The 23,743-nt window shown below is 42.3% G+C and overlaps 3 protein-coding genes across 3 annotated transcripts in view; 1 reads left to right on the top strand and 2 right to left on the bottom strand.

Annotated features, from left to right (window-relative positions):
- The window catches only part of LOC118110728 (tetraspanin-2), a 15,197-nt gene extending 3,579 nt beyond the window's left edge, over window positions 1-11,618 (top strand). Inside the window, exons 2-8 of the mRNA XM_035158733.2 lie at window positions 4,715-4,817; window positions 7,611-7,708; window positions 8,327-8,401; window positions 8,519-8,602; window positions 8,699-8,755; window positions 8,892-8,975; window positions 9,061-11,618. Coding sequence (XP_035014624.1) covers window positions 4,715-4,817; window positions 7,611-7,708; window positions 8,327-8,401; window positions 8,519-8,602; window positions 8,699-8,755; window positions 8,892-8,975; window positions 9,061-9,126 — 567 coding nt within the window. The 3' untranslated portion in view covers window positions 9,127-11,618. The remainder of the gene's footprint in view (window positions 1-4,714; window positions 4,818-7,610; window positions 7,709-8,326; window positions 8,402-8,518; window positions 8,603-8,698; window positions 8,756-8,891; window positions 8,976-9,060) is intronic.
- A 1,388-nt stretch (window positions 11,619-13,006) lies between these two features.
- Window positions 13,007-17,605, bottom strand: LOC118110727 (mitochondrial glutamate carrier 1). The gene is made up of 10 exons (XM_035158732.2): window positions 17,495-17,605; window positions 16,649-16,757; window positions 16,284-16,409; window positions 16,033-16,088; window positions 15,593-15,683; window positions 15,378-15,496; window positions 15,091-15,286; window positions 14,838-14,995; window positions 14,655-14,730; window positions 13,007-14,540 (listed from the first exon to the last, which is right to left on the bottom strand). Exons 2-10 carry the CDS (start codon window positions 16,669-16,671, stop codon window positions 14,381-14,383), a joined length of 1,005 nt encoding a protein of 334 aa, XP_035014623.1. The 5' UTR covers window positions 16,672-16,757; window positions 17,495-17,605; the 3' UTR covers window positions 13,007-14,380.
- Window positions 17,606-18,215: 610 nt separating this feature from the next.
- LOC118110730 (thyrotropin subunit beta) lies at window positions 18,216-20,961 on the bottom strand. Its single transcript, XM_035158734.2, has 3 exons — window positions 20,912-20,961; window positions 20,519-20,681; window positions 18,216-19,408 (listed from the first exon to the last, which is right to left on the bottom strand). The coding sequence occupies exons 1-3, from the start codon at window positions 20,920-20,922 to the stop codon at window positions 19,133-19,135; spliced, it is 450 nt and encodes a 149-aa protein (XP_035014625.1). The 5' UTR covers window positions 20,923-20,961; the 3' UTR covers window positions 18,216-19,132.
- Between the last annotated feature and the right edge of the window lie 2,782 nt (window positions 20,962-23,743).

Below are 23,743 nucleotides of genomic sequence, written 5' to 3'. Positions count from 1 at the left end.
TGGGATTTGAAAAAATAAGCTTGTGTTTTCTATTTCACATAACAACATGTATTGTGTATTATTTATATTGAATATATATTGTGACGTAGGGTCTGGTGCAGGGCCAATCGGATTGATGACAGATCCAACGATACTGATTATACATTAATACATGCAAATGATATGCAGTACAGTAGAGGGTCTAGTGTCACTGATCTCACAGAGTTAGATTGTAACAGGCAGGAGTTCACTTGCTTTGTTGATGTCATGTTTTATTGATGCAATTGCTTGTTTATATTGGTGCTACAATGTGTTACAGTTGAAATTAATATTTAAAGACCATAACAGATGCGACTGTCTGTACTGTCTGCAGCAAACCGCTGAAATAAAAACATTAATTGTTATAAAAGCAAGAAATGAACTTAAAAACTGACACACTTTTTAACTCTGCTTTTTCAATCGTTGAAATTAAAAGAACATTTTGAGGGTTTCTGGTGCTGACGTTAAAATCGGCATTGACGCAGAAACTAAATATTGTTCATCCCTAGAGGCACGTGTGTACTGTATGTGTGTGTGTGTGTTGTGGAGGATGATGTGTGCCACTGCGCTCCCCCACCCTTGCCCTGTGGAGGAGTACAATGGGATTCACTCCACCCATAATTATCTTCTTCTATCGTATTTGCACTTTCCCTCTGCCCATAATTTTTTTAATGTGCGCTTACATCTGTTTTCACAAACACAGGCCAGACAGAGAACTATTTTGGTCTGACTCGAACCACTCAGCAATTAGCGCCGGGTTTAAAGATGTTGTTTACAACTGTTTTGGTTTCATACACTGCCTTTGCTTTAATTCACACTTAGACTCCATTTTCCTTTCCTGAAAATAAGCTCTAACCTAGAAAGTGGATATTATGCCACAGACTGTCTCTGAGCACTCTGTGTCAACTCAGCCCCTGTTCTCATGGAAATTCCCCTCACAAAAAGACTATTTAACTGCTCTGTTAAAAGAAAGTAGGCCCAACACCATAAAAGAACCTCAAATAAAGCTGAGGCACATACGTACATATACAAACTATCTAAAGAGAGGACGTACGAACACAGGTTAGAGTTTTATCTTTGTCTCTCAACAAACTCCTGTGGTCTGTTTCTACTGGCAAAGAAAAAAAAAGATGATGGCTCCTCTAACAACTTATTCCTCTCTCCCTTCCCTCCATTCATTCTCTTTTTCATTGTGTCTATCTTTTTACCCCCCTATTGTGAGCCAAAGCACACAGTCACAGGGAGACAGTGGGTCTTTGTCCTTTGGGTGAGGTTGGGAGGGAGGGAGGGGGGGATTGAGGAGGGAGGGGGGAGTACCCAGAGATAAATAAGGGGTGAGGTGGGGGTTGTAGATTTGGGAGGTAGAGAGGCAAGCAGGGAGGAGGGAGGGAGGGGTGTGTCTGGTGTCAGCCTGGGTAATGATGGCAGACAACTGTTGGGGGGTAAGCAGGGGGTATGCAAGCAGTGATGGGGTTAATGGGACCTCTGGGAGAGGCTCGGGAGTGCCTTGAATCCATTTAGTGTGTCGGCCACGGATGCAGCGAAGGATGTAGCCCCCCACCGCCCCCGGTCTAAAGTGAGATCCATCTATGCATCTGGTTTTGAAAAGGCTTTTAAATTTAGCCATAACAGTAATGAGGTTTGGCGGAGCTCTAAGCTCTATTCAACTGCGAAACCACCACCTGCTCCTCCATGCAGCACCAACACCATCTACAGTGTAGCTCGGCGTGAGCCGGCTCTTCTCCAACTGTCGACTCAGCTGGTAGGGCAGCCCTCAGCTCACACCTCTGCCAATGCCATCTCACCATCAAGTGTCCTGGCAAATACCAGTGTTAAGTAGATCCAGTCAGACCCCCTAGCTGGACTAATCCGGCACGGTTCAGTAAGTCTACAGATCCGTAGCCTTCGCTTCTCTGTACTTGATCATTTTGTACCTGCTAATCCTGAAAAGAGCTCGGCTGTCACATACATCACACATCACATTAAATCCTCAGTCTGGGTGGAAGCCAGTGTCCCAACACCTGTCCCACCCCAATGTTTTATAACTGAGCTACTGTTTTTACTCAGAGACTGTATGTATAGATGGACGACTTGACGCCTCCTCAAAAGCGAAGCCAAAGCGTCTCAATCGCCACCTGGTGGCTGTTTGCAGTACAGGTCAATAATCCAGACTCCTCCATGTTAGTGAATGGGACATGGACCAAGCTGAAAAGTCAAAATACACAGGAAATCCTTTTTCTCTAAGACGGTTTCTGTCATTTTAGGGTTGGTTCGTATCGCACTGATGTATGTTTAAGTGTCCATGATTCTGATAAGGTTTTAATTAGTTATTAGATGCTATAAAAATGGGGTGAATCAGCTGAGACTGACTCACGTCTGGTCGAGAGCTTGTATCGACGGGACCGCGGCTCCATTCCTCGATCGCTTCTGTGCAGACTGTGGTTCTAAATGCTCAAGATGGCACTTCATTTCTGGACAGTGGGAGGAAGTGGAGACGCCTCATGCATCTTTATTCACAGTCTATTGTTTTACTTCAGACCAAAACCATTAAATACTGTAGTCTGTGGAGCTGGAGTTGAGGAGGAGAGGAATGTAAACAGTGAGGCTGAGATACAGAAGATAAATAAAAAGAGGCAGAACCAGGAAAGGGCAGAGGGGATTTGATGAACAACAGGTCACACGGTAAAATTCAGACACAGACATAGAACCGTTTGTCTTTGCCTGAACTTGGCAGCAGGGTTTGGAGTTTTTTTCGGCGACATCAATTCACTCAAGGACACAAATAGTCAAACACAGAGGTCTGTCTAAACTCAGAGATCTAGGACACAGGGAGCCCATGTGACGAGCGCTGCTAAATACTCTCCATTTAGACAAATCATTTTATTTCTCACACGCACCAATACACACACTATCTGTTGTGACGCTCCGCTCTAAGAGGTTTTCAGACTGGATTATCCTCAGGGGGGGCACGGGCTGAGTGATCATTAAACCCTCTCATTATTGATCCGTTGCTGGAGCGCCCACCACAGTCTCTGCCCCCGAGAGCGTCTCAGATCTCTGAAAGAAGAAGTGTTTACTTCAAGGTTGTCTGATCACTGGAGAGACGAATAAGTTTCTTTTGCTTGAGTCATGCAGCCTTAGAAAGCAGCAGCACTGCAGGGAGTAGGATTTTGCTCGACGTACGGCGATGGTGGTTTAGATGAAGGAAAATATGAGCAGCATAAACCACATTTCCAAACAAACAGGAGAGGCTGTTAAAACTCAAGGTGCCACACTGCTGCCCACGGCCAAGCGGGTCATTTTCTCCCTCCTGAGGAGCCGGAGCCAACTAAACAGGGTTTCACAGTTACATAAGTTGTGTTTCACTGGGGACTGCTGCTCCAGGAGACTTTAATTATCCACCCACGCGGTCCACCTATTGTGTTAAAGCAAATATGACGTTTTTCAACTTAACTGTCTCTTAATGAAATTATACATCTCTCATCTGGCCTGAGGTTGAAGGGCTGGAGTGGAAACGCCACAGAGCATTTGCTGTAGTTTTGTGGAAACATCACGTTTAGGAAGAGCTGAAGTAAAAGCTCTCTGACGCGCTGAAAAACATGCACTTACACTGTTGCGCCTTTTTAGATGAAAACAGTTGTGATGGATGCTGAAACCAATTAACAGCAATGATGTCACATCTTAGGTCAAGGAAATAAATGATATGAGAAACATGTTTCATTGTTACATAACAGAAAACTGTTTTTTGTACTTGTTAGCCAATGTATTTCTGCACCACGTGCCAATGTTATAGTTAGCTTACATTAATCAGAATGGGAAGAAAGGACGAGGAGCTTGTTTCAATTAAAAACTCAACTGTGAGTGACTTCATACAAACTGTTATTTGTTTCAACTCCCATTGGATATGTTTATTGCAGTGGAACATTCTTAGTGTTTGGCATCTATAGGCTCTGACTTCATCACTCCCCCAGATGTGATTACATAGATATAATGGGAGTGATGAGCAGATATTTATAACCCCCCTGTCGGAGCCCACAGGTGGATGCTGGGGTGGTGGGGGGGCTGAATCAACCAGCAGTACTGACACAAATAGCGGGGGGGGGCAAGCAAAGGGAGTGATGGGACATTTTTTGCAGCTTGAATACACCGCCAAATTGGGAGGGTGTGTATTATGGAGGATTGGGGAGAATGATACATATCACACGATTGGAGCAGCGCAGCTCGAGTTGGCTGCCTGGACTCCCAAAGTTCGCTCCATTTATTTCAATCAGGAGAGACCTATAGAGAAACTAATGAGAAAGGGGAAATTAGAACAACGCACTGAAAACTGAGGCCCTCTCACTGTCTTGCAAATTAGCCCGTTCACCTGGGTGTCACATTTCCATCACTGCTGATCAGAGCCGGAGCCGATGAAAACCCTGATCTGTCTATTGTGGTGCAGGCGTGGAGGTGGTTCAGCTGAATAACAGAGACAAAACATTTTAAACTATTGACAGATTACTTCAAGGCGAGGTTGATTGGACAGAAAGAGAATGAGCTGGTGAAGCCTTGCGATAGTGGGAATTGTGTACGTGCAGGAAGACAGTGTCCCTGACTGAACCTTCGCTTTGCTTCATTTGTCCTGTTGTTTTTTTTCCTGTATTACACAAGCAGTACATCTCATTGTCTCATGTCTTTCTGTCTTATGTCCCTTCAGTTGATGGGATCATTTGTCCTGGCAGTGGGACTGTGGCTGCGTTTTGACCCAGAAACTGTGTCTCTGCTCAACGGGGATAAAGCTCCAGACACCTTCTTCATTGGTGAGTACCGTAACAGTTCACAGTGTGGGTGTGTTCCAACAGTATTCAACGCTAAAGCCCTCGATTCAATACAATTCCTCCAAGGTTCTGTTGAAATCGAAGTGCTTTTTGTCGTCAATTTGTCACCACATTGGTTTGTTTTTCTTGTGGAGCACTGCTCGGGTTTGTTTTAAGGGTTTGCTGCTAGGAAACCACTCTAAAGAGGCCAAGGAAAGTTCAGTTTCCCTATGAAGAATCAGCGATTCGATTTTTATGTTGACATAAAAGACTGGAAATCGCAAAATGGAAATTTAAGGCCCCTTCTCCTTATTTATGCTGGATTGAAGATAATGTGTCAGTTGCAGACATATAACAAGCCAGTTAATGTCACGTTGCTCTCCGCTCTGTCATCCTCAGACCGGGGGTAGAGCTTTCCAGTCTTTAATTGCCATGTTTTCATGCAACTCCATTTGCCTGAGAATAAATATTCGTCTGTGTCAGAGGGAATATTCCTACCACAGACGTTCCTTCACGCACATACACGCAAATCCACACTCCTCATATTAAAGCCCACACACAGAAAGTGGGTGTAAAAAGTTCGCCGATCCACTGCTTCTATAAATGTGTGGATGTGAATTTTTGTGTATCTTAGTTTACACAAATACATACATGTTGTCACAAATTCCACCTGCGCTCACACTTCTTCTATTATAAGAAATGATGCCGAAGATGAGTGTGAATAACAGGAAATGACTGCTTTAAATGGAGCATAAACACACAAGGGAAACCACACGGCGTCTGACCACCTTTCTATCAGTCACCCTGCCCACATGGAAACAGAGGCACGGTTAAAGAGGCGTATGGAAGAGGACGATCATAGAAACAGATGCACGGCTAAGTTTTGAATTGAAAACAAGATGGGACGTGAAATGAGATGACAGTGCAGGCAGGGAGAGGAGAGGAGAGATAAGTTCAGCTGCCCAATGTGGATGGATGGATTACTCTTGTGTGTGTGTGTGTGTGTGTGTGTGTGTGTGTGTGTGTGTGTGTGTGTGTGTGTGTGTGTGTGTGTGTGTGTGTGTGTGTGTGTGTGTGTGTGTGGTCCAGGTATTACTCATGTTGAGGGGACCTAAAAATTCAAAGTATGGGGACTTGTCTTCCTAATGGGAACAAAAAGCATGTCCCTATAATGTAGATCATAACATTTTAAAGTGAAGACATGGTTTAAGGTTGCGTTAAGGTTAAGGTTTAAGTTTTAGGAGGAAAGTCTCTAGGAAATCAATAGTCTGAAGTCATGGAAACGTGACTGTGTGTGTGTGTGTGTGTGTGTGTGTGTGTGTGTGTGTGTGTGTGTGTGTGTGTGTGTGTGTGTGTGTGTGTGTGTGTGTGTGTGTGTGTGTGTGTGTGTGTGTGTGTGTGTGTGTGTGTGTGTGTGTGTGTGTGTATACTCATTTTTATTGCCTCATTAGGGAGCTTTTTCCAGTATAAACATTGACCTTGTCAGGACCAGTAACCATCATGGGGACCAAAGCACAGCTCTAATGAGGCAAAACTTCATCTCTGAGGTCCTGGTTAAGGTTGGTGGTAAGATGATGGATTGTGGTTAAGTTAAGATTAGGGTTAGGACATGAATTAGTCATGGTTAAGGTTAGGGATAAGTTTTGCTTAGGCTGTCAACAATAAATAGAAGTCAGTGGAATGTCCTAATAAGGATAGCTGTACAAACCCAAGTGTGTATGTGTGTCTGAGTCTCAGAGGTCCATGTGGTATGACTGAGGATGAGGATGAGGATGAGGATGAGGATGAGGATGAGTGGCTTCAGTCAGGTCCTCAGAGAGTATAGTGCTCCACATGGCTTTGACAGCTGAGAGCGCACTCAACAAGTTGCCATGCCTCATTCCCATGGCGTCCAGCCCAGACCTTAGTTCACTTGAATTGATGTATTATTAGAAAATTAGAACAACTTCAGATTGGGAGCCAACTAAAGAAACAAGCGGGGGTCTTCTTTGGAAGTAGAAACAGAATCTGATCATTTGTTTGTGAGGCAGCGTCACCTATAACTGACAAAGTCTTTAAACCTCTCTCTTTCCTAACAAACAAAAGAAAATGACTCAATTATTGTATCACATCAAGTCTTTTAGTTGACGCCTTGGGATCGGAGGAACCATCTTTCTTGCTCATTCCCACCTGAGCCCACGTTGCCTGGGGGGCTGACACGACCTGTCGCACCCTGTCATCTGCGGAGCCGTCGCCTAGCAGCAGACCCCACCTGTACGAGAGCGCACTTGTGGAACCAATCTGTTGTCGAGTTCCTCCCTGTGAACCTTCCCCCGAGAGGGTTCACTGGAGATAAGGGCATCTATGGGACACTATCCCTCGTAGAGCTCCTCATCCAGCAGGCTCATGTTAACAAAGCTTTTTTTTAGAGGCATCTTTTTACGAGGAGGACAGGCAGCACAGAAAAGGGATACGGCCGAGCACCAATCACTTTGCTCCCATTTGTGAAATAGTACAGTCTGGAATGTTTATGCCAGTGTTTGAGCTCTTCCTGGAAACACACTGTAGATAGTGACCGTTTCGATTTACATTACTGGCTCTGTGCTGCCTCCTGCTGGAGACTTAGTCAATTCAAATTACTCTACGTACTAGAGGAGAGAAGCTCCAAAAACTTCAATATCTTTATTATGTTTTAATAGAACCTATGAAAATAGGTTACAATATGATGCTTTTTGTTTGGTCCTATTTACTTGCTTTTTTCTTTAAAGTCACCATTACTGCATTTAAATAAATACGTTATTTTCCCTGTTCCTGCAGGTGTCTATATACTGATTGGTGCCGGCAGCCTGGTGATGTTGGTGGGTTTCTTCGGCTGCTGTGGAGCTGTGCGGGAATCTCAGTGCCTGCTGGGTTCAGTAAGTATATATGCACACAAAATCCTGGGTCCTATTTGCAAGTACAAAATACTACGAGGCAGTATTAGGGCCATATTGACAAGAAAAAAATCTGACACTTCAAGTGTATAATCGGAATATTACAAGAATTAAGTTGTTGAGGAGGCAGTCATAATATTATAAGAATAAAGTCGTACTTTTATGAGAAAAATCATCATATTATTTAAAAGCAACAAGGAGAACCTATGCTCGCCAGAGATTGACTCCTTCTGGATCAGAGAAACTACAGATCCTCTTTAAATAACACACATGTAAACAACGACAGCCTTACAGTCGACTACTATATCAAACATTTCCTCTTCCTCAAAAAAGTGCAATTTCTTCAGAATAGACACAGATTCTTGCTCAATCTTTTCAATGTCCCGATACTTAATGTGGTGCTGATGAGCCAAAAGATTAAGCATTTCGTTATTTCAGAATCCTGCACTAAAGTATAACTTAACAAGAGGCTGCACTTTCCTCATTTTCCCCTCTAACATGACATTTAGCCAAGAATTATGACTTTATTCTCATAATCTCTGATTCTGTGAGCCTATATACTTTGTCGTAGTAAACTTACAGTGTTTATTTCTTTTTCAGTTCTTTGCCTGCTTGTTGATCATCTTCGGAGCTGAGGTGGCAGCAGGAGTGTTTGGATTCTTAAACAAGGACAAGGTACATTTATTAGTATTTAGCATAAAAAGTCACTGCTTTCATAACTTTTTTTGCACACCACAGTAAGTGCAATAAACCCTGATCGCACCACGCCACTCATGTTTCCTCTCTGCACAGATAATCGAAGACGTTCAGACCTTCTACTCAACAACGTACAACGAGAACAATAACAGCACTTTGATCGTCTCATACCAGAAAATAGTGAGTAAAAAAACATTAGATTAAGGGTAAGCTTTGGCAGGAAAGTGACATTATAATGTTTTTAACCTTCCTATGTTTTTTTTCCTCCACTTTCAGCTGAACTGTTGTGGAACCTCTGCAAACCCCTGCCCTGATCCCCAACCAGATACCAAGGTAAGATCTGTCACCAGCTCCAGACTCAGGATGGAAATCAATTCCTTTGTTGTTGATATGAATACGTCATGGTGGCGTGCAAAAACATCCTGGTTCACTTGAAGTTAACACTACTCCTCTTATCTTGGCTCTGCAGGACTGTGAGACGGGCATCAAGGACTTCTTCAACAGTAAACTCTACATCATCGGGTACGTGGGCATCGGCATCGCTGGAGTCATGGTGAGTCGAGTTGAAAACACACACTCACACCCAGATTGTGGTTGAGGAGGATTTTTCTAAAACAAATGTTTTTCCCTCTCATCAGATCATTGGGATGATCTTCAGTATGGTTCTCTGTTGTGCCATACGCAACACCAGGGAGGTCATATAAGCTGGATCCTCGACTTCTACCCCCTCACCCTTACTTTGCCGACCCCCGAGAGACTGTACAGCCTTCAGATCAAATGTCATTCCCTGTCCATCACGTGCGGGGACCCAGGAAATTGATCATGTTCTAAAAATTCCATTCCACTACGGTGGCCTGATCTCTATTCTCTCTTTATTTATTTGCCGTCACAAGCCAAGTAGCTGAGTCTACCTTCCATAACACTCTGATAACACTTAGACCTTTGACACATCCTGTGGGAACTGCATATTTTCTGATGCTGCCCTGACAACCTGTCCGATTGTTTTTCCTGAGGCCATTTGGCCGCCAGTACAAATTTTAACCCACATACTGTCGCCAAAGTGTCAATGCTTTTTCACACAGCCTTGCCACTGACCCCGTGGCTGTGGGAAACTTAAACCAGGGAGAGCAATCTGAGGTGAAAGCAGCTGAGTTTGCGTATCTGTGCGCACACAAATCAAGACACAGACGCACACACACACACACACACACACACACACACACATACGTAAACACGGCAATGTTGTGCTACGCGAGACCACAGCCTTAAAAAAGGTTTGGCACGTAGGGTCCTGATTGGTGGAATCAGAGTGGAGTGTCAGGAGGGGGAATGGCCAGCGAATGTTTTGAGAATGCATCGTAGCCCCAGTGATCATACACATACACACACACACACACGCGCACACACACACACCAAGGAAAATCCACAGTTATCTTAAAGGAAAATGTTACTATTTTGGGGGATACTCTTGTGCACTTTCTGGCTCAGAAGATGAGAGATTAGAAGATCGATAGCACCTTCATGTCTATATCATAAATATGAAGCTACAGTCTGGTGAGCTTGGCAAAGCACAGAGACTGGAGACAGTGGTCTGTTTCTGTTTAGTTTTTTTCCTTTGGACGAATCCAACGTAGCTGTTTCCCCCTGTGTCCACTTTTCACTCAAAGCTCACCAGCTGACGGTTGTTGCCTTATATCCAGCATCCAGCTATCAATCTCTTCTTCTGACTCTTGGCGGGAAAGCACAGGCTATTTCCCAAGAAGTCCAATCATTTCTTTAAATGACTATACCCCTGGGTTTTGCCTGTTTGAGCCCATTCTCTACAAATCATGCACAGTTCACATTTTAAGATGAAAACAATATTTTTATGAGATTTTCACGATTACGCAACTCAAGTATGTTTTAGTGGAAAAAGCTGCATCCGAAACGTGACGTATTCCTGATTTTAATGTAAGGAGCTAAAACTTGCAGACACAAAAAACCAAATTCTTTCTTCATCCCAAAGGAGAACCTCTTGACGGCGATACCCCTTTCTAGCTCCAACCCCTTATGCACTATAACATAGGAGAGCCTCTGTTGACTATACAGTATGTCAAGAGGAGCCAGATCATGTTTTCATGCTAAACGACTAATAGCCAGTCAACGGAGAATTATCCAGGCCTTCCGATCGCTTCCCTGCCACCATCATGTCCCCCTGTCCTGTGTGCCTTACAAGTACACCACCCACAACAGAAACCCAGGAAACCACCCCTGTGTTCGTCTCACCTGAATAACCTCAGCAGATATCAGGGTTGGATAGAGATACCCTTAAATCCAGGGTAAATCAGGCCACCGTTTGAATTTGATCAGTTTATTCCAAGTGTCAGGACTCTGGTTTGTAAATATGTTTCAGTTTCATATTTTGTAGATGTACATTGTTTGTGGCTGATGTAACTGTTACTATTTAACATGCTGTGTGTGTAGACAGAGGCTTGCAGTAGATGTACAGTGTTGTAGTAAAGACAGTGTAGTCCAAACAGACCCACGCAGCCAACACCTGTTTCTTAACGTGCCTTTCTTTGATACCAAGCTATTTTTTTTTTTTTTAACAACAGGCTGTCGGAACCTAGCAGAAGTGTATATATGTTTGTAGAGTCGGACTGCAATTAAATCGTCGAGTATCGCATATGGCTCGACTTTCCTCTTTTGATGCGTCACACTCGACTGTTCCTTCTTGAGAACAGTTTCTCTTCCAGCTATTTCAAAAGCCTCTTGGTGCTGATAAAAATCTATTCTGGGCCCTCACAACAAAGCTGAGTCCAGATGATGAAACCATATGGGACACAAGCACTCGAGAATAATACTTACACTTTTTTTTTGTACGTTTCCGTGTGATGTTACACACATGGAGAGACAACGAAGGCCTCCTTACCACTTCAAGCTGTTGGCAATATTTACTCTGGGGACTGAGATGACACAACAGCCACTAAACAAAACAGGATAAACGAGGAAAAGTTACTCGATCCTCATTGGTGTTGCTGTGTCCCTCATATTAAAGCAAATCTGGAGATGTAATGTAGGTGCATCGCAAAGACAAGAAAAACTGTGTACACAGTCAAGCCTTTCATAGTTGGTTGTGTGTTAATTTATTTTAATACCATTCCAGGCTTCTCAGGAAGATAGGTGATTGAAGTTTAATAAATTGTTTAAAGTTTTACAGAGTTTCCTGTGTCAACGTTTCCTTCATGTTATGACATTTATAGTTATTTATACAAGAAGAACAGACCGGTCCTTTACTGAGATGAAGGGACAGTGTTTCAAGTGTCTTCTTCCAGAGGCCTGTGCCAGGCAGCAGGTTTATAGACTTGTTATCCAAAGCTGTCATAGTAACCCAGTAAATCTGCTTCTTGGAAAAGGTTCAAAGATGCAATCAGCTTTGAATTTGTATTTTCACTTAAAAAAAATTATTCTGGTCAGTAGTTTAGGGAAATTCTACATCTAATAACTTCTCTTAGAGTCACAGACATATTTTGATCATGATATCAGGCAGCGTCAGAGTCCACCATTGCACACGCAGCCTCAGTCACACACGCAGCCTGCTGCATAGTTTCAGGCCTTGAGAATATTCCAGTGAGTCCACTTCCTGAAATTCAACCTCCACACCAAGCTACATGTAATCTAACACGGACTAATACTGTCAGGTCATCATCAGTGAAAATCGTGAGTAATCACAGAATGTGTAGGGTCAACATTAGAAAAGGTTGGTTTTTAATTTGTTGGAAAAAAATACATAGATGTGGATTAGATTTCTATTTTTAGAATTACTGTATGCTAGGTATAAATATAGAAGGAGTCAGGGAATCCTAATCTTACAGTATGGTGACTCTGGATCTTGAGTGCTGGGAATCATTTATATTTAACAGATTATAGTATTAATGCAGCTTATGAAGAATAGAAATCGCATATTTAACATTTAACATGAGATATTTTTGTTCAGACCTATTGTATATGTGCTTGTGTCAATTTGTCTACATACATGCGCCAGTGTCAATACACTGTGTGTATTTGAGAGGTAAGTTTTGCCTTGTAATAATTTCTTCTGGGGGAGTAAAGGAAGGTGAAGCGTTCACTAGAAAACAGGATGAAATTAATTCTATATTCCATATATACAAATTATATATAGAGGAAATTTTAACTGATAACCCACTACACTATGAACTGATTTCTTTTATATTTCTTTCCAGCAGAATGTATTTGATATCCTCTTGTGATTTAGTAGGTTTCCAGCTTTAGTCGCATGAGTCCACATGTCAACAATTTCACCTTTCTGCACTTGAGTGTTAAGGACAGCTGGATATTTAGTCGTGGGGACAGTTATGTGTGCGATGGCGGCAGAGACTCAAGGGCTGCCTCGTGTAGAGTTTCCCCCACACTGCAGCTGGAGCATTTTTAACTGACACCAACTTGTCCAGGCTGGTGATGCGTGTGTAGAGGAGCAGGGGGGGCAACAACTTACAGGCTTGTATCAGAGAAAAAGTCAACCTGGGTGTGGTTCCAATACCACAACTGTAGCAACACACACTCCAGGAAACAACACAAACAAAATATTTTTACATATTTATTCAGTCTTTAGAAATCTGTATTTACATGTATAAGTCTGAAATGAAATGGAAAATAAATAATCACCTTCTAAAGTAGTTGAAACACGTTTCAACAACATGTTTAAATGGTGAAACTTTTCATTTGAATTCAACTTACACAGTTTGAGAAGGTTTATTTACATCTGATATTTTATATCTGTAAAATTGTAAAACAATACTTTGACCCGAGAAAGAGCCCAGCCCAACGTTTCACAGCGCCCTGCTTCTAAGAGCCTGACGTTGTGCGTCCATGTGAGCACCTCAGTCTCTAACTGACAAGAAAAACCCGACCGGTGTCAGACAACCGCAGTCAATTTAAGAGAAAGTGACTAAGTGTAGGTCATGTGGCGCTTTGTTTCCAGACGACTTGGTCCCGAAAGCACTGCAGTTCCCGTCGATAAAGTCTTGTCCATCATCGCCCTGGTTCACCACCAATCAAACAACATCGCCTTCACCACAAAACAAAAGCTGCTCTCCTATTAGTCCACTGCAGAAGGCCTCGCTGAGCCATTTGGCTGCAGAGTTTCAAACTTACACGTTATGTAATCAGAGATGTGTTGGCTGCCACAGAAATATTCACAGAGCCCAATGAAAGTGGGTCAATTATTTGGAGGCAGAGAAAATCCCTGATTGGAGAACAAGTGTTTCGTTTATAAGCCATCGGGTCTTTTCCCAGCCAGGTTGTTATGACGACAGCATGGGGCAATCAATTTGTTAAATAAGTTATTTATATATGATATCTACATGATATCTATATCTGCTACCAAATACACTATATACACAGACCAGAATCAGCCTCCATGGCCTGTTTCACTCGTAACCCTTTAAAACAGGACTCCATTCAAACTAAGTTTCAATATTCTGCTGATGTTATTTCAACAGCCGTCACAGAGGGAGAACCAAGATGAGGCAGGGAGATGCAGGTTAGGGTTACTGTGAAGGTTTAAAGTGATACAGGTTTTATTTGGGAGAAGGGGCGCAAATATAAGGAAAATGGGGGTAAGGGGTTTGGTGCCAACGCAGCCAAGTCAAGTCTGATATGGGTGAACTGGTGATCAACGTTGGACCATCGAGTCCCTCAGTGAGAGAAGACTTAGGCTCCACTGAACCCATATAGACTGGTACGTTTCCAACTCTGTTTCCTCAATAACAGATAGCCGTGCTAAAGGCATAATCTGAAGCCATTTTGAGATAAAAGGGCGTCTCTCTGGCCCCTTTAGCGTTTTGTTTTGACTCTGAAAACCTCCAACAATAAAGAGGTACACAGTAATCGAGAGCTGGGTCCATAGCTGCCTGTTATTTAATGAGGCGGCAGAAAGACCAAGAAACAGCTTGTTGTTTATGCAGAGCAGATTGTGTAGGGGGTGTACCCCAGCAGGAACTCTCCCACTCCAACAAAGTACACAACCTGGGCAATGCCGAAGAGCGGAGCGATAACCAGAGCCCGGCAGGTGGCCCCCTTCAGGAATGCTCCGGGACCCTCCTTTGTCAGGATCTTTCTGCAATGGAGAAGAGAGCGCTGGGTTAGCGTGAAACTGCCGAACCTGGTGAGGGGAAGGTACTTTGTTTGGGATCTGTCCCAGTCACATTTACAATGATAGAGATATGATTACCTGACACAGTCCACCACTCCGTTGTAGGTTTCCTCATTAGCTCCTTTTTTGATGGATTGTAGCCTTGTCTTAACCACTGCACAAGATGTAAACAAATGTAATTTTAGCATGAAATCTGGAAAATTAGACTGATTCCTATATTCCCCCGACCCACCAGTTATCTGGATAGACTGTGTCACTCACCGTCACAAGGGCTGACGACCACTGCCGCAACGCATCCAGCCGAACAGCCTGACATGAAGGACCAATAGAAGGGCACGGACGGGTCTTCTTGTGAATGCTGGCCGAGCTGGTGCAGATGTGCGAAAAGAGGGAAGTACACAACGGAGAAGGGGATGTCCCTGGAAACAAACAAGCATGTCCCCTACAGTTAGAAACCATCAATCAACGATGGAAAACCAGTTGAGCAAGATCAAGGGTTGAATGCGATCTTTACCTCATCAGCGTGGCCCCTAACCCCTTGTACAGCCCTGTGACACCTTTGGTCCTCAGCAGCTCTCTGGTGATCTGTGTGGCGGACACGCGCATGACTTGAGGTGCAGGCCTGGTGTTGTAAGAACGGCTAATGACCGCACTGGTTCCCCCCATCTTCAGAGTTGTGACGACACTGGGCACCACCCTCTGCTGGGCAGCTGGCAGAAGACACAGGAAACCATAGGGTTGACGCCAAAACTGTCACTATTTGATTCTGGTCAACTATTCTGCTGCTTTACTCATAGTTACCTAGCCTGCCAGCATCCTGCAGCTGGATCTTGAGCATCTCCATGGGTGTGGTGATAGTGACCTGGCACATTCCTGCACAGCATCCTGCCAGCATCTCTTTGAGCACCGTCAACTTGCCACTGATGACACAGACTCAACGGTTAACGTCAAAAGTTGAAAAAACCCAAGAATGACATTGCAATCCAAGAGACTTCATTGTGGTGCTGCATATTTACCTATCTTTGCTCAACTGTTGGCGGAAGAAGTCATTAGCAGCTAGCTTGATGGCCTTTTCTGGGGTCACCAGGGTGAGATTTACAGCAGCACCTACAAAAACAAGCAGTGATCAGAACGACCTTAATTCTAATGACACAAAAATGCAGCCATGCACCATAAACTATCTGATAATCCATTTACAGCTGAGTCAGTGATTCATTTTAAGTCTTGTGTGAATACATTCTTTTATCGGAAAGTCTTCAATGACTTTTCATTTCCCTATTTCTGTTTTCACATACCTAATAGTTTTTTATGCATTTAATTGTAAAGCACTTTATAACGTGGATTTTGAAGTGCTCTATAAATAAAAGATTATTATTATTTTACATGGCCGAGATACATGAATCAAATACTTTATACTTAAGGCCACTGTTTACATGGACATTGTGACCAGTCTTACCTCTGTACATGCCAAAGTAGCCTTCAGATTTTACTGTCTTTATTAGGCAATCCATCCTTAAGAAGAAAAGAAAGATAGATGAGCCATGGTGAGAAGGCCTGCTATGACAAATTATGATTTGCCAAATATAGATTATTTCCAAAAAACTAAAGTTACTGAAATTCTAACTTGTTCTAACTTGTTCCCAACATGGGGAGACAAGCTCAGTTTCTTGCAGAGTGAAAAAACATCAGGGATTTTTATTCTCTTACATGTTCTTGTAAAGTTGCTGCCCGCTGCGTTGGTTCTGCAGGCGGGTCTTGGCCAGGTCAATTGGAAACACACAGGTGACTCCTACCATCCCTGCAATCCCTCCATTGATCAGTTTGGCTGGGAGGCTGTTCAGGGACGAGTCAAAACAGACAATCATTCCAATCCTCTGGGAAAAGGTGCATCAAACAACATAAACCTATGTATATGAGGCATTACGCTTCCAAAGCCTTCTTCAGACTCTGCAGTCAAACATCAAATTGCAAACTAGAAATGTTTACAGTATCACATGAATGGGAAGAAATAATCAAAGCATGCATTCGTCCATCCTACATGTCATGCTTGGGGGGTTTGGTCAGGTCCATACCTGATCCGCTGTTGCTGGGCCATGGTTCTTGGTTGTCTGAGTGCACAAGTTGGTCAGCACAAAGGTGGAGGCCGCGGAGGGAGAGCAGGCTGAGAGTCACTGAGAGACACTGAGCAAGGCAAGAGTAGAAGGAAACCCGGGGGTTATATATATAGAGGCAGGACCAGCCCCACAGATACAGGGATAGAATCCACATTGCTCCCCCCCCCTGCACTGCCAGCCAAGAACTGCAGTCAGGGTTAGTCATCACCTTACCAAAATCCACCCACAATGCAAATAGCTACCCCTGGATACACCTGCCAGCCGTGTCAGGGAATTCATTCGATTTGCAAAAAGGGGCTTCTGTCCAAATTCATTATTTCTATTATCTACAATCTTATTAAAATTGTGGTGGTTGGATGATGAGGCTAATGAGAAGGTAATACTAATGTTGGCTGGGCAAAAGGTGCTGCAGTGCAATGTCTGTTTGTGTAATTTATGAACAGATACAACTCATAGTCATTCATAAAGTCAATATAAAGACGATTGCAAGTTAAAGTGTTCAAGCGTTTCCCTCATAATTTGATCTTCAGGCTTCTAAGATGGACTTAAATGGATGTTTAGTTCGGCTCAGGAGCGCCCCTACTGGTCATTGTGTTAAAACAAAGTGATTCTTGTAAACTGTGATCTTCTAAGACCGAAGCTATGAGCAAGTGTTGATGTCACCAGCAGCATCTTCTATCACATTCCAATTCATAATCGGTGAGTAAATACAATAATAACAAGAGGCATAAAGAGCTGAGTACAATTAAGAAGCGTAATGTCACTGCTGTATGATTAGAAAGTACCAGGGCATGCAGCACCCACCTTGAGATGAAGTCAGAGGTTTAAAGTTATTGTGGCTCAGTTTTAGCTGCAGACTCTCCCTCTGTGCAGCTGCAGGACTAAAAGAATGAATACTTGAGTGCAGCATAGGGGCGTGTCAGACCTGACTTCCTGACTAATAGGAAGAGTTTCCTTGTAAAGGATCCTTCCACCCAGGTGAGCATGATGCAACTGTGTACTGAGGTTACCTCTCACTACTTTCTGCAGGAAACCTTGCACACACTTTTTAAAAAGATGTTAAAAGCTACTACTGGATGTGTTGAACAGGTTTTTGTTTTATTGATGTGTGTATTTTTTTCACACTTCACTAAATGTACTTTAAATGGCCACATGATTATTCAAGGAGGGCTACATCTATATAGGAAAGGGTTAGGGAAAACTAGTACATTTTACACAAATAATATTACAATCTTTTGATTCTGGCAAATATTTGTACACGGTTTATGACCCAGCCTATACTGCAGCCAAGGGGCGATCAAGATGTTCTTGCCATGTTTGTTTGGTTGATGCTCTCAGGAAGCTTTGTTGAAAGAATGATTTACTGTCAGACACTGACCCGGTATCTTACTTTAGGTAAAAGTACATTTATTGTGAACAGCATAGAATTTCTATTCTGTAGATAGAGTACATTTTGGAGCTATATATCACCACACACACACACACACACACACACACACACACACACACACACACACACACACACACACACACACACACACACGCACACACACACACGCACGCACGCACACACACGCACACACACACACACACACACACACACACACACACACACACCACCCCCAAGCCTCGACACTGGTCATGGTGATGAGGAACAGAGCCTGAAGCTGGGATGACATAATTTGGGGAAACTTCTGATCAGAGGGTTTGATTGAAGAGGGAAAAGCTTCCCCAGCAGATTAACTGTCAGAGTATTTTACAGGGAGGAGGCTTTTTTTTGTCAGGATGATATTTCCAGAACAAAGTACTATCAGGATGTTTTACTGTCAAATGTTTTACACAGAATAATTTACTCCCAGTTACTGTGATGACAGTCCATTGGTGACTGATGCTTTTTATGGGTGAGCATGTCATATCTGTTCTGTTTCACCAGGGCACATTAATTAATGACAACATTCATTTCCAATAGCCCACAGTCAGGGCTCCAGTGTGTTGAACCCTCATCACTAACACAACCATTATAGTTACACCTGTGTCCTCTGTGCGAAAGATTTGATATTTACATATGTGTGTAATATACTTTCATTCACAACATGGATGGAAGTATCTGAATGGTTTTCCACACATACTGTGTAAGTGCTAAACCATTCAGACACCCTGACAAATCTATACAAATCAACAAGATCATTCTCCACACGCACACACTTTCTCTCTTTCAAACCATGCATACACTGTCATTTGCACAGCTAATACAATTCACATTCATTCAAGCTGTAATGCATGTTCAACACAGGGTTTTTTGCAATATATTGCCTAACAAATTACAAAAAAAAGTATAACACGAACAGCTGAGGAGCTAAGTTGAACTACAGTAATATAAGAGAGCAGAAACTGCTCCATTAGGTTACAGCTGTATCATTTGCAATGTGTGTACATCTCTTGTCATATGTATATTTCAGAGGCAGACTGGTTCTGGTTCTTCACAATGCCATGCGTCATGGGGCATTGGTCGTAAGAGTTTTGGCTGGTGCGGACACAGTTGTGCGTGCGTGTGTCACAGCGCTTACAGCTACAGCAGCGGGCCACGGGATAATACACCTGTGGGGTGGCATCCTTAGAGCAGCCAGGAAAACAGGCTGGTCGGTACACCAGGGAGAGAGGCACACAGCTACGCTGGATCAGGAAGGTCCTCCCAAAGCGGCCCTTAAAATTGGTGTCCTGTGAAAAGGGGGAACTGTTAGAGGCTGTGCAGTGATTTGACTGAGCAATGTGACCGTGTGTGTGACAAGGTGGGTTACAATCGAGTAGGGGTCCATCATATCCGTTCCTTTTCTCTAACTCATAACATAATAATCTGTGAGAGTGATGTCTATTCACCTCCATTGTGCAACAAAAGCTCTGAGGTGTTGATTTGCATTGTCGTCCACATAGTGAACCTACAACTGAGCAAACCCATGAAGTAAATAAATAAATAAAACTTAACAAATTCAAATATGAAGACCCTGACCTCCCTGCCTCTGGACATCCAAGCAACAAAGGACTTGCATTGCACTTTACCAACATCTCTTAAAGCTCTAGTGGGTAGGATTTATTTAGAACTAGTGGTGAAGTTTAAGCATGTGCATCACATTTATCTAATCTGTAGCACAATGTCTGAGAGTAAAGATACTGAAATAAAATAGATACATTTTTAAATAGATACATTTAAATACATTTACCCTCCACATCCAAGCAACAATGGTTAAAGGAAATACTCAGTGTGAAGGAGGCATCTAGTGGCATCTAGTGGTGATGTTGAGGTATTTCCATCCAATTTATCAAACTCATACCGTGATGGTGTCAGTGAGAGTGATGCTGACTCTCCTCCATTTATCTTTCTCATTTATATGAAACAAAAGCTTTGAGGTATGACTTTTACTGTCATTGTCATAATAAACCTACAACTCCGAAAACACCATACTTTATAAGATTCAAGATTCTGAAATAAAATAAATAAAATAAATAAAATAAATAAAATAAATAAAATAAATAAATTACAAATGCATTCACCTTCATGCCTCATTGCAGCCATGCAACAAAAGTGTCAAATATTCTTATAATGTGCATTACTTTGCCAACATTGCTCGAGGTAAAGTGTATGGGATTCAGTGACATCTAGTGGTGAATTTTCATATTGCCACATGAATACCTCTCTCCTCTAAACATATTTTGAATATTATCTTCAATCTATGTCGACTGATCCCTCTGCATCTGACACACTGGACCTTCAATCATGTCAAAGATTTTGCATCATGTGCAAAATGTGTGTGTTTGAGTGGCGGTGGTCACCTGTGTGTAACAGTAGCCACTGCAGATGGTCGTGTTGATGGCCACACACTGGGCACAGTCGTGCCTCTCAATCCACAAGGTGTGATTCTTCAACATGCAGGCACACACTGTCCCACCAATCAGCGCACACAGCAGCGTGCATTGTGACACAAACAGAGACATGCTGGAAGTGCATAAAAACACACAGTGAGACATCTCAAAATTAAAAAAGACAAATAACTGCAATGATATTAATTTGTTATTTTCACATGAGAGTTTCATTTAAAAGCACAAACAGCACACATACTTGAAATATGATCTGTAGTTCATAAAAGTAGAGGTATCAAAAGATGACAAAATGCATGTATATGTGAAGAGTTCAAAGATGTAGGAAGAATAATGTTTGTATTTTACCTTCTTCTCATTGTGGCTTCTCTGCTCCCCAACTCTCCCCTGTTCCTCTCTGCTGGGAATATCTGAAAAATATCATGGGTGTCCTTCCTCTTTTATGGAAACCCTAACCCCCCCCCCGACTGCCCTGAGAGACTTCAGTCTGCAACATCATTCCACAAATCACATGTCAGCTCACTTAGCGACAGTGTTCAGTCAGAGGTGGTCTCAAAACACACTTTCGCAGAGCATGTGGGTCTGTTTAGAGTGTGTGTGCGCACATGTGGTCCAGGTATTACTCGTGTGTGTATGTGCATGTGAGGCAGGTATTACTTGCATGCGGGTGTGTGTGTGTGTGTGTAAGTGTGTTTATGAATGTGCTTTTTTTTCCATTGTCGCGGGTCAAACTGTAGAATATGGGCTCAGCCGTGTACCATGCAACTTGTGAGGAGAAGGGGGTCATACTAGGTGTTACATAATGTCACTGACCGAAGCTGCCAGACAATATGTGGGAAAAAACCACAAACAACAACAAGTTATAGAGTTGCAGCCCCAACCTTACACGTGTTTGGCTGGTGACAAACTGACCCATGTGATTAAGTAGCTTGGTGACTTATTAGAAGTCCGCCTACCACACCATGTATTGGTTTCAATAAGGGAATGATGACTTAAATCAAAAAGCTAAATATGTGAGTCTTTATTATCACCTAACACAAAAAACAAAATGCATGAAGACATTTTGTTAGAGAGAGTTTAGACAAAAGTGAAAACAATGAAGGAAGATAGATTCACAGTGAAGTATACACTACGGATCGAATGTTTTACAATGACGTTTTACAAAGTTCAGCTGGAAAGTAACAAAGAGTTTAGGTCAACAAAAACTGAAGATGAATTAAAATAAATGGGTAAGGGGGTTAGGGTACCCTCATGTGGAATTCAGCTTCGAGACTTAAACCTTTGACAGAAGGTGAAATAAAAGAATCAGTGTTGGGACAAACTTTTTGAACAATATTTTGAATTCACTTGTAGAATGAACACAACGTGTGTGTTCGGCTGATGAATTTGTCCAAAATTTAGATTACGATTCCTTGTTTGTAAAATCTCAAAACATTTTTTTAGTTCTATGCTTCAATTTCAGAAAAACAAAGACATGCAGTCATGCAAATACAGCTGGAAAATAGAGGTGCTCTAAAACTTTTGATATGAAGTGTATATATTAAAGATTCTTTATTGTCACGGCTACAGACAACAGCACAATGAAATCACACTCTCTAAGATCTAGAAAAATGGTATTAAAATAAATAAATAGTAAGCAACACACACGCATGCACACACACATATATATATATGTATATATATATATATATATACAGGAAGTTTACAAATATAATAATCTAAATATATGAAGATATAAAAAGAAAAATATACATTTATAATATACAAATAAATGAAGCATTATTAGTAATGTATATTAAAGTTAAATTGTATTGATTTGCTCTAAAATAGTTCTGCATTAAGTGTTATTAGTGATTTCCTCAGGCGAATGCTGGGTCAGCACTCACATGTTTCTGTCCCTGAGTGAAAAGGTTATGGCCTCCTTATCTAAGCCATTAATACTCCCATTATTCCCATCTGTTCTTAAAGGGAGAGACCATCTGCCCTCACGAACTAGTCAATGAACATGCTCAGCACACGTTTAAGACATAGACGACCCATAAATCTCTGCAGCACCTCAGGTAAACCAAGAGTCAGGAACTGTGACGTTCTATGATTTTATTTGTGGTTGTTTTATTGTGGACCACAATTCTCAGCTGCACCTGAGTTTAAAGTTGTGCGTTTGACAATTTAAAACAGATTCTTTTGTCGTATTTCTGCGCCAAATGATCAAAATCAATGTAAAATGTAGAATGCTCTTTGAAAAATCTCCAGTTATCCTTAATTGAAGTGTTGATTGTCAAGTATTTCATAAAATCCGATCACACTATTTCATTTCCGTTTGTCTACACTAGGATTATAGTAATTTGATCAACTTTTCCATGTATTTAATCTTTTATGTCGTATACTTCTTCTCGCTGTATAAACCTGACTACTGCTTTGAGACGTTGCCGCTGTTTCCTGTGACTGACCTGACCCATGTTTCTGTCACTTTCTGTCTGTTTTTGCTCCACATTTTTCCTGGTGGGTCACAGCTACGTTACAAGTCCATCAGATAAATACAACACAAACTGGGTCATGGACAGTTCACCAACTATCTTGTCCTGACGAGGATCCAGCTGGCTGGTGGATTCATATTTATTTGAGTTTAATATGGCGAGACAGCGTTTTATTTTTTGATTGCCCTTTTGTTCAACCCTTGTCCGTCTTTTTATCATGATGTCTGCAGGTGACGTGCCAAGGTTTTAATTGTGCGGCGCTCCGTTTCAGATCGTACTGATGCAGGTAACTCTACACGCCCCAATGAGGACCCGGAACTGGGTCAGACCGAAACATGAATCTCTTTTGTTTTATGGGGCCCATGTCCGAGCCACGCCACCAGGTCAACAGGTCACTCCGCCAACTCCACCAAGCCAAGTAATTTTTTAGACATAGGAAACCTTTAATTTACAATGTTTAATGTATAAAATCAAGCAGACACAGGTCAGGATCGCCACTAAAGAGTCATCAATCATCAGAATGGGGAAAGACAGGATCTTTTGACGGCAATGCGATCATTGGTGCTGGATTGTACGGTTTGACAGAAACTGCAGAGATTTCACATGTGGCGTTCTCTCAAGTTTTTACTCAGGACGATGCAAAAAGCTCAAACACATCCAGTCACATGGAAACTCCTGGTGGATGAGAGAGGTCAGAGGTGAC

The sequence above is a fragment of the Hippoglossus stenolepis genome, chromosome 6 (assembly GCF_022539355.2).
Source record: "Hippoglossus stenolepis isolate QCI-W04-F060 chromosome 6, HSTE1.2, whole genome shotgun sequence".
NCBI lineage: Eukaryota > Metazoa > Chordata > Actinopteri > Pleuronectiformes > Pleuronectidae > Hippoglossus > Hippoglossus stenolepis.
This window is presented reverse-complemented; position numbering and strand designations above follow the sequence as displayed.

Bases quoted from the DNA above. Each gene is read 5' to 3' on its own strand.
- LOC118110727 (XM_035158732.2), bottom strand. From the start codon at position 16,671: ATGGCCCAGCAACAGCGGATCAG. The intron at 16,410-16,648 runs GTATGGACCTGA...GTCCCTGAACAG, and splicing joins GCCCAGCAACAGCGGATCAG to CCTCCCAGCCAAACTGATCA. The intron at 15,497-15,592 runs GTAAATATGCAG...CTGTGTCATCAG, and splicing joins CAACAGTTGAGCAAAGATAG to TGGCAAGTTGACGGTGCTCA.
- LOC118110730 (XM_035158734.2), bottom strand. The intron at 19,409-20,518 runs GTGACCACCGCC...CCCTTTTCACAG, and splicing joins GTGGCTACTGTTACACACAG to GACACCAATTTTAAGGGCCG.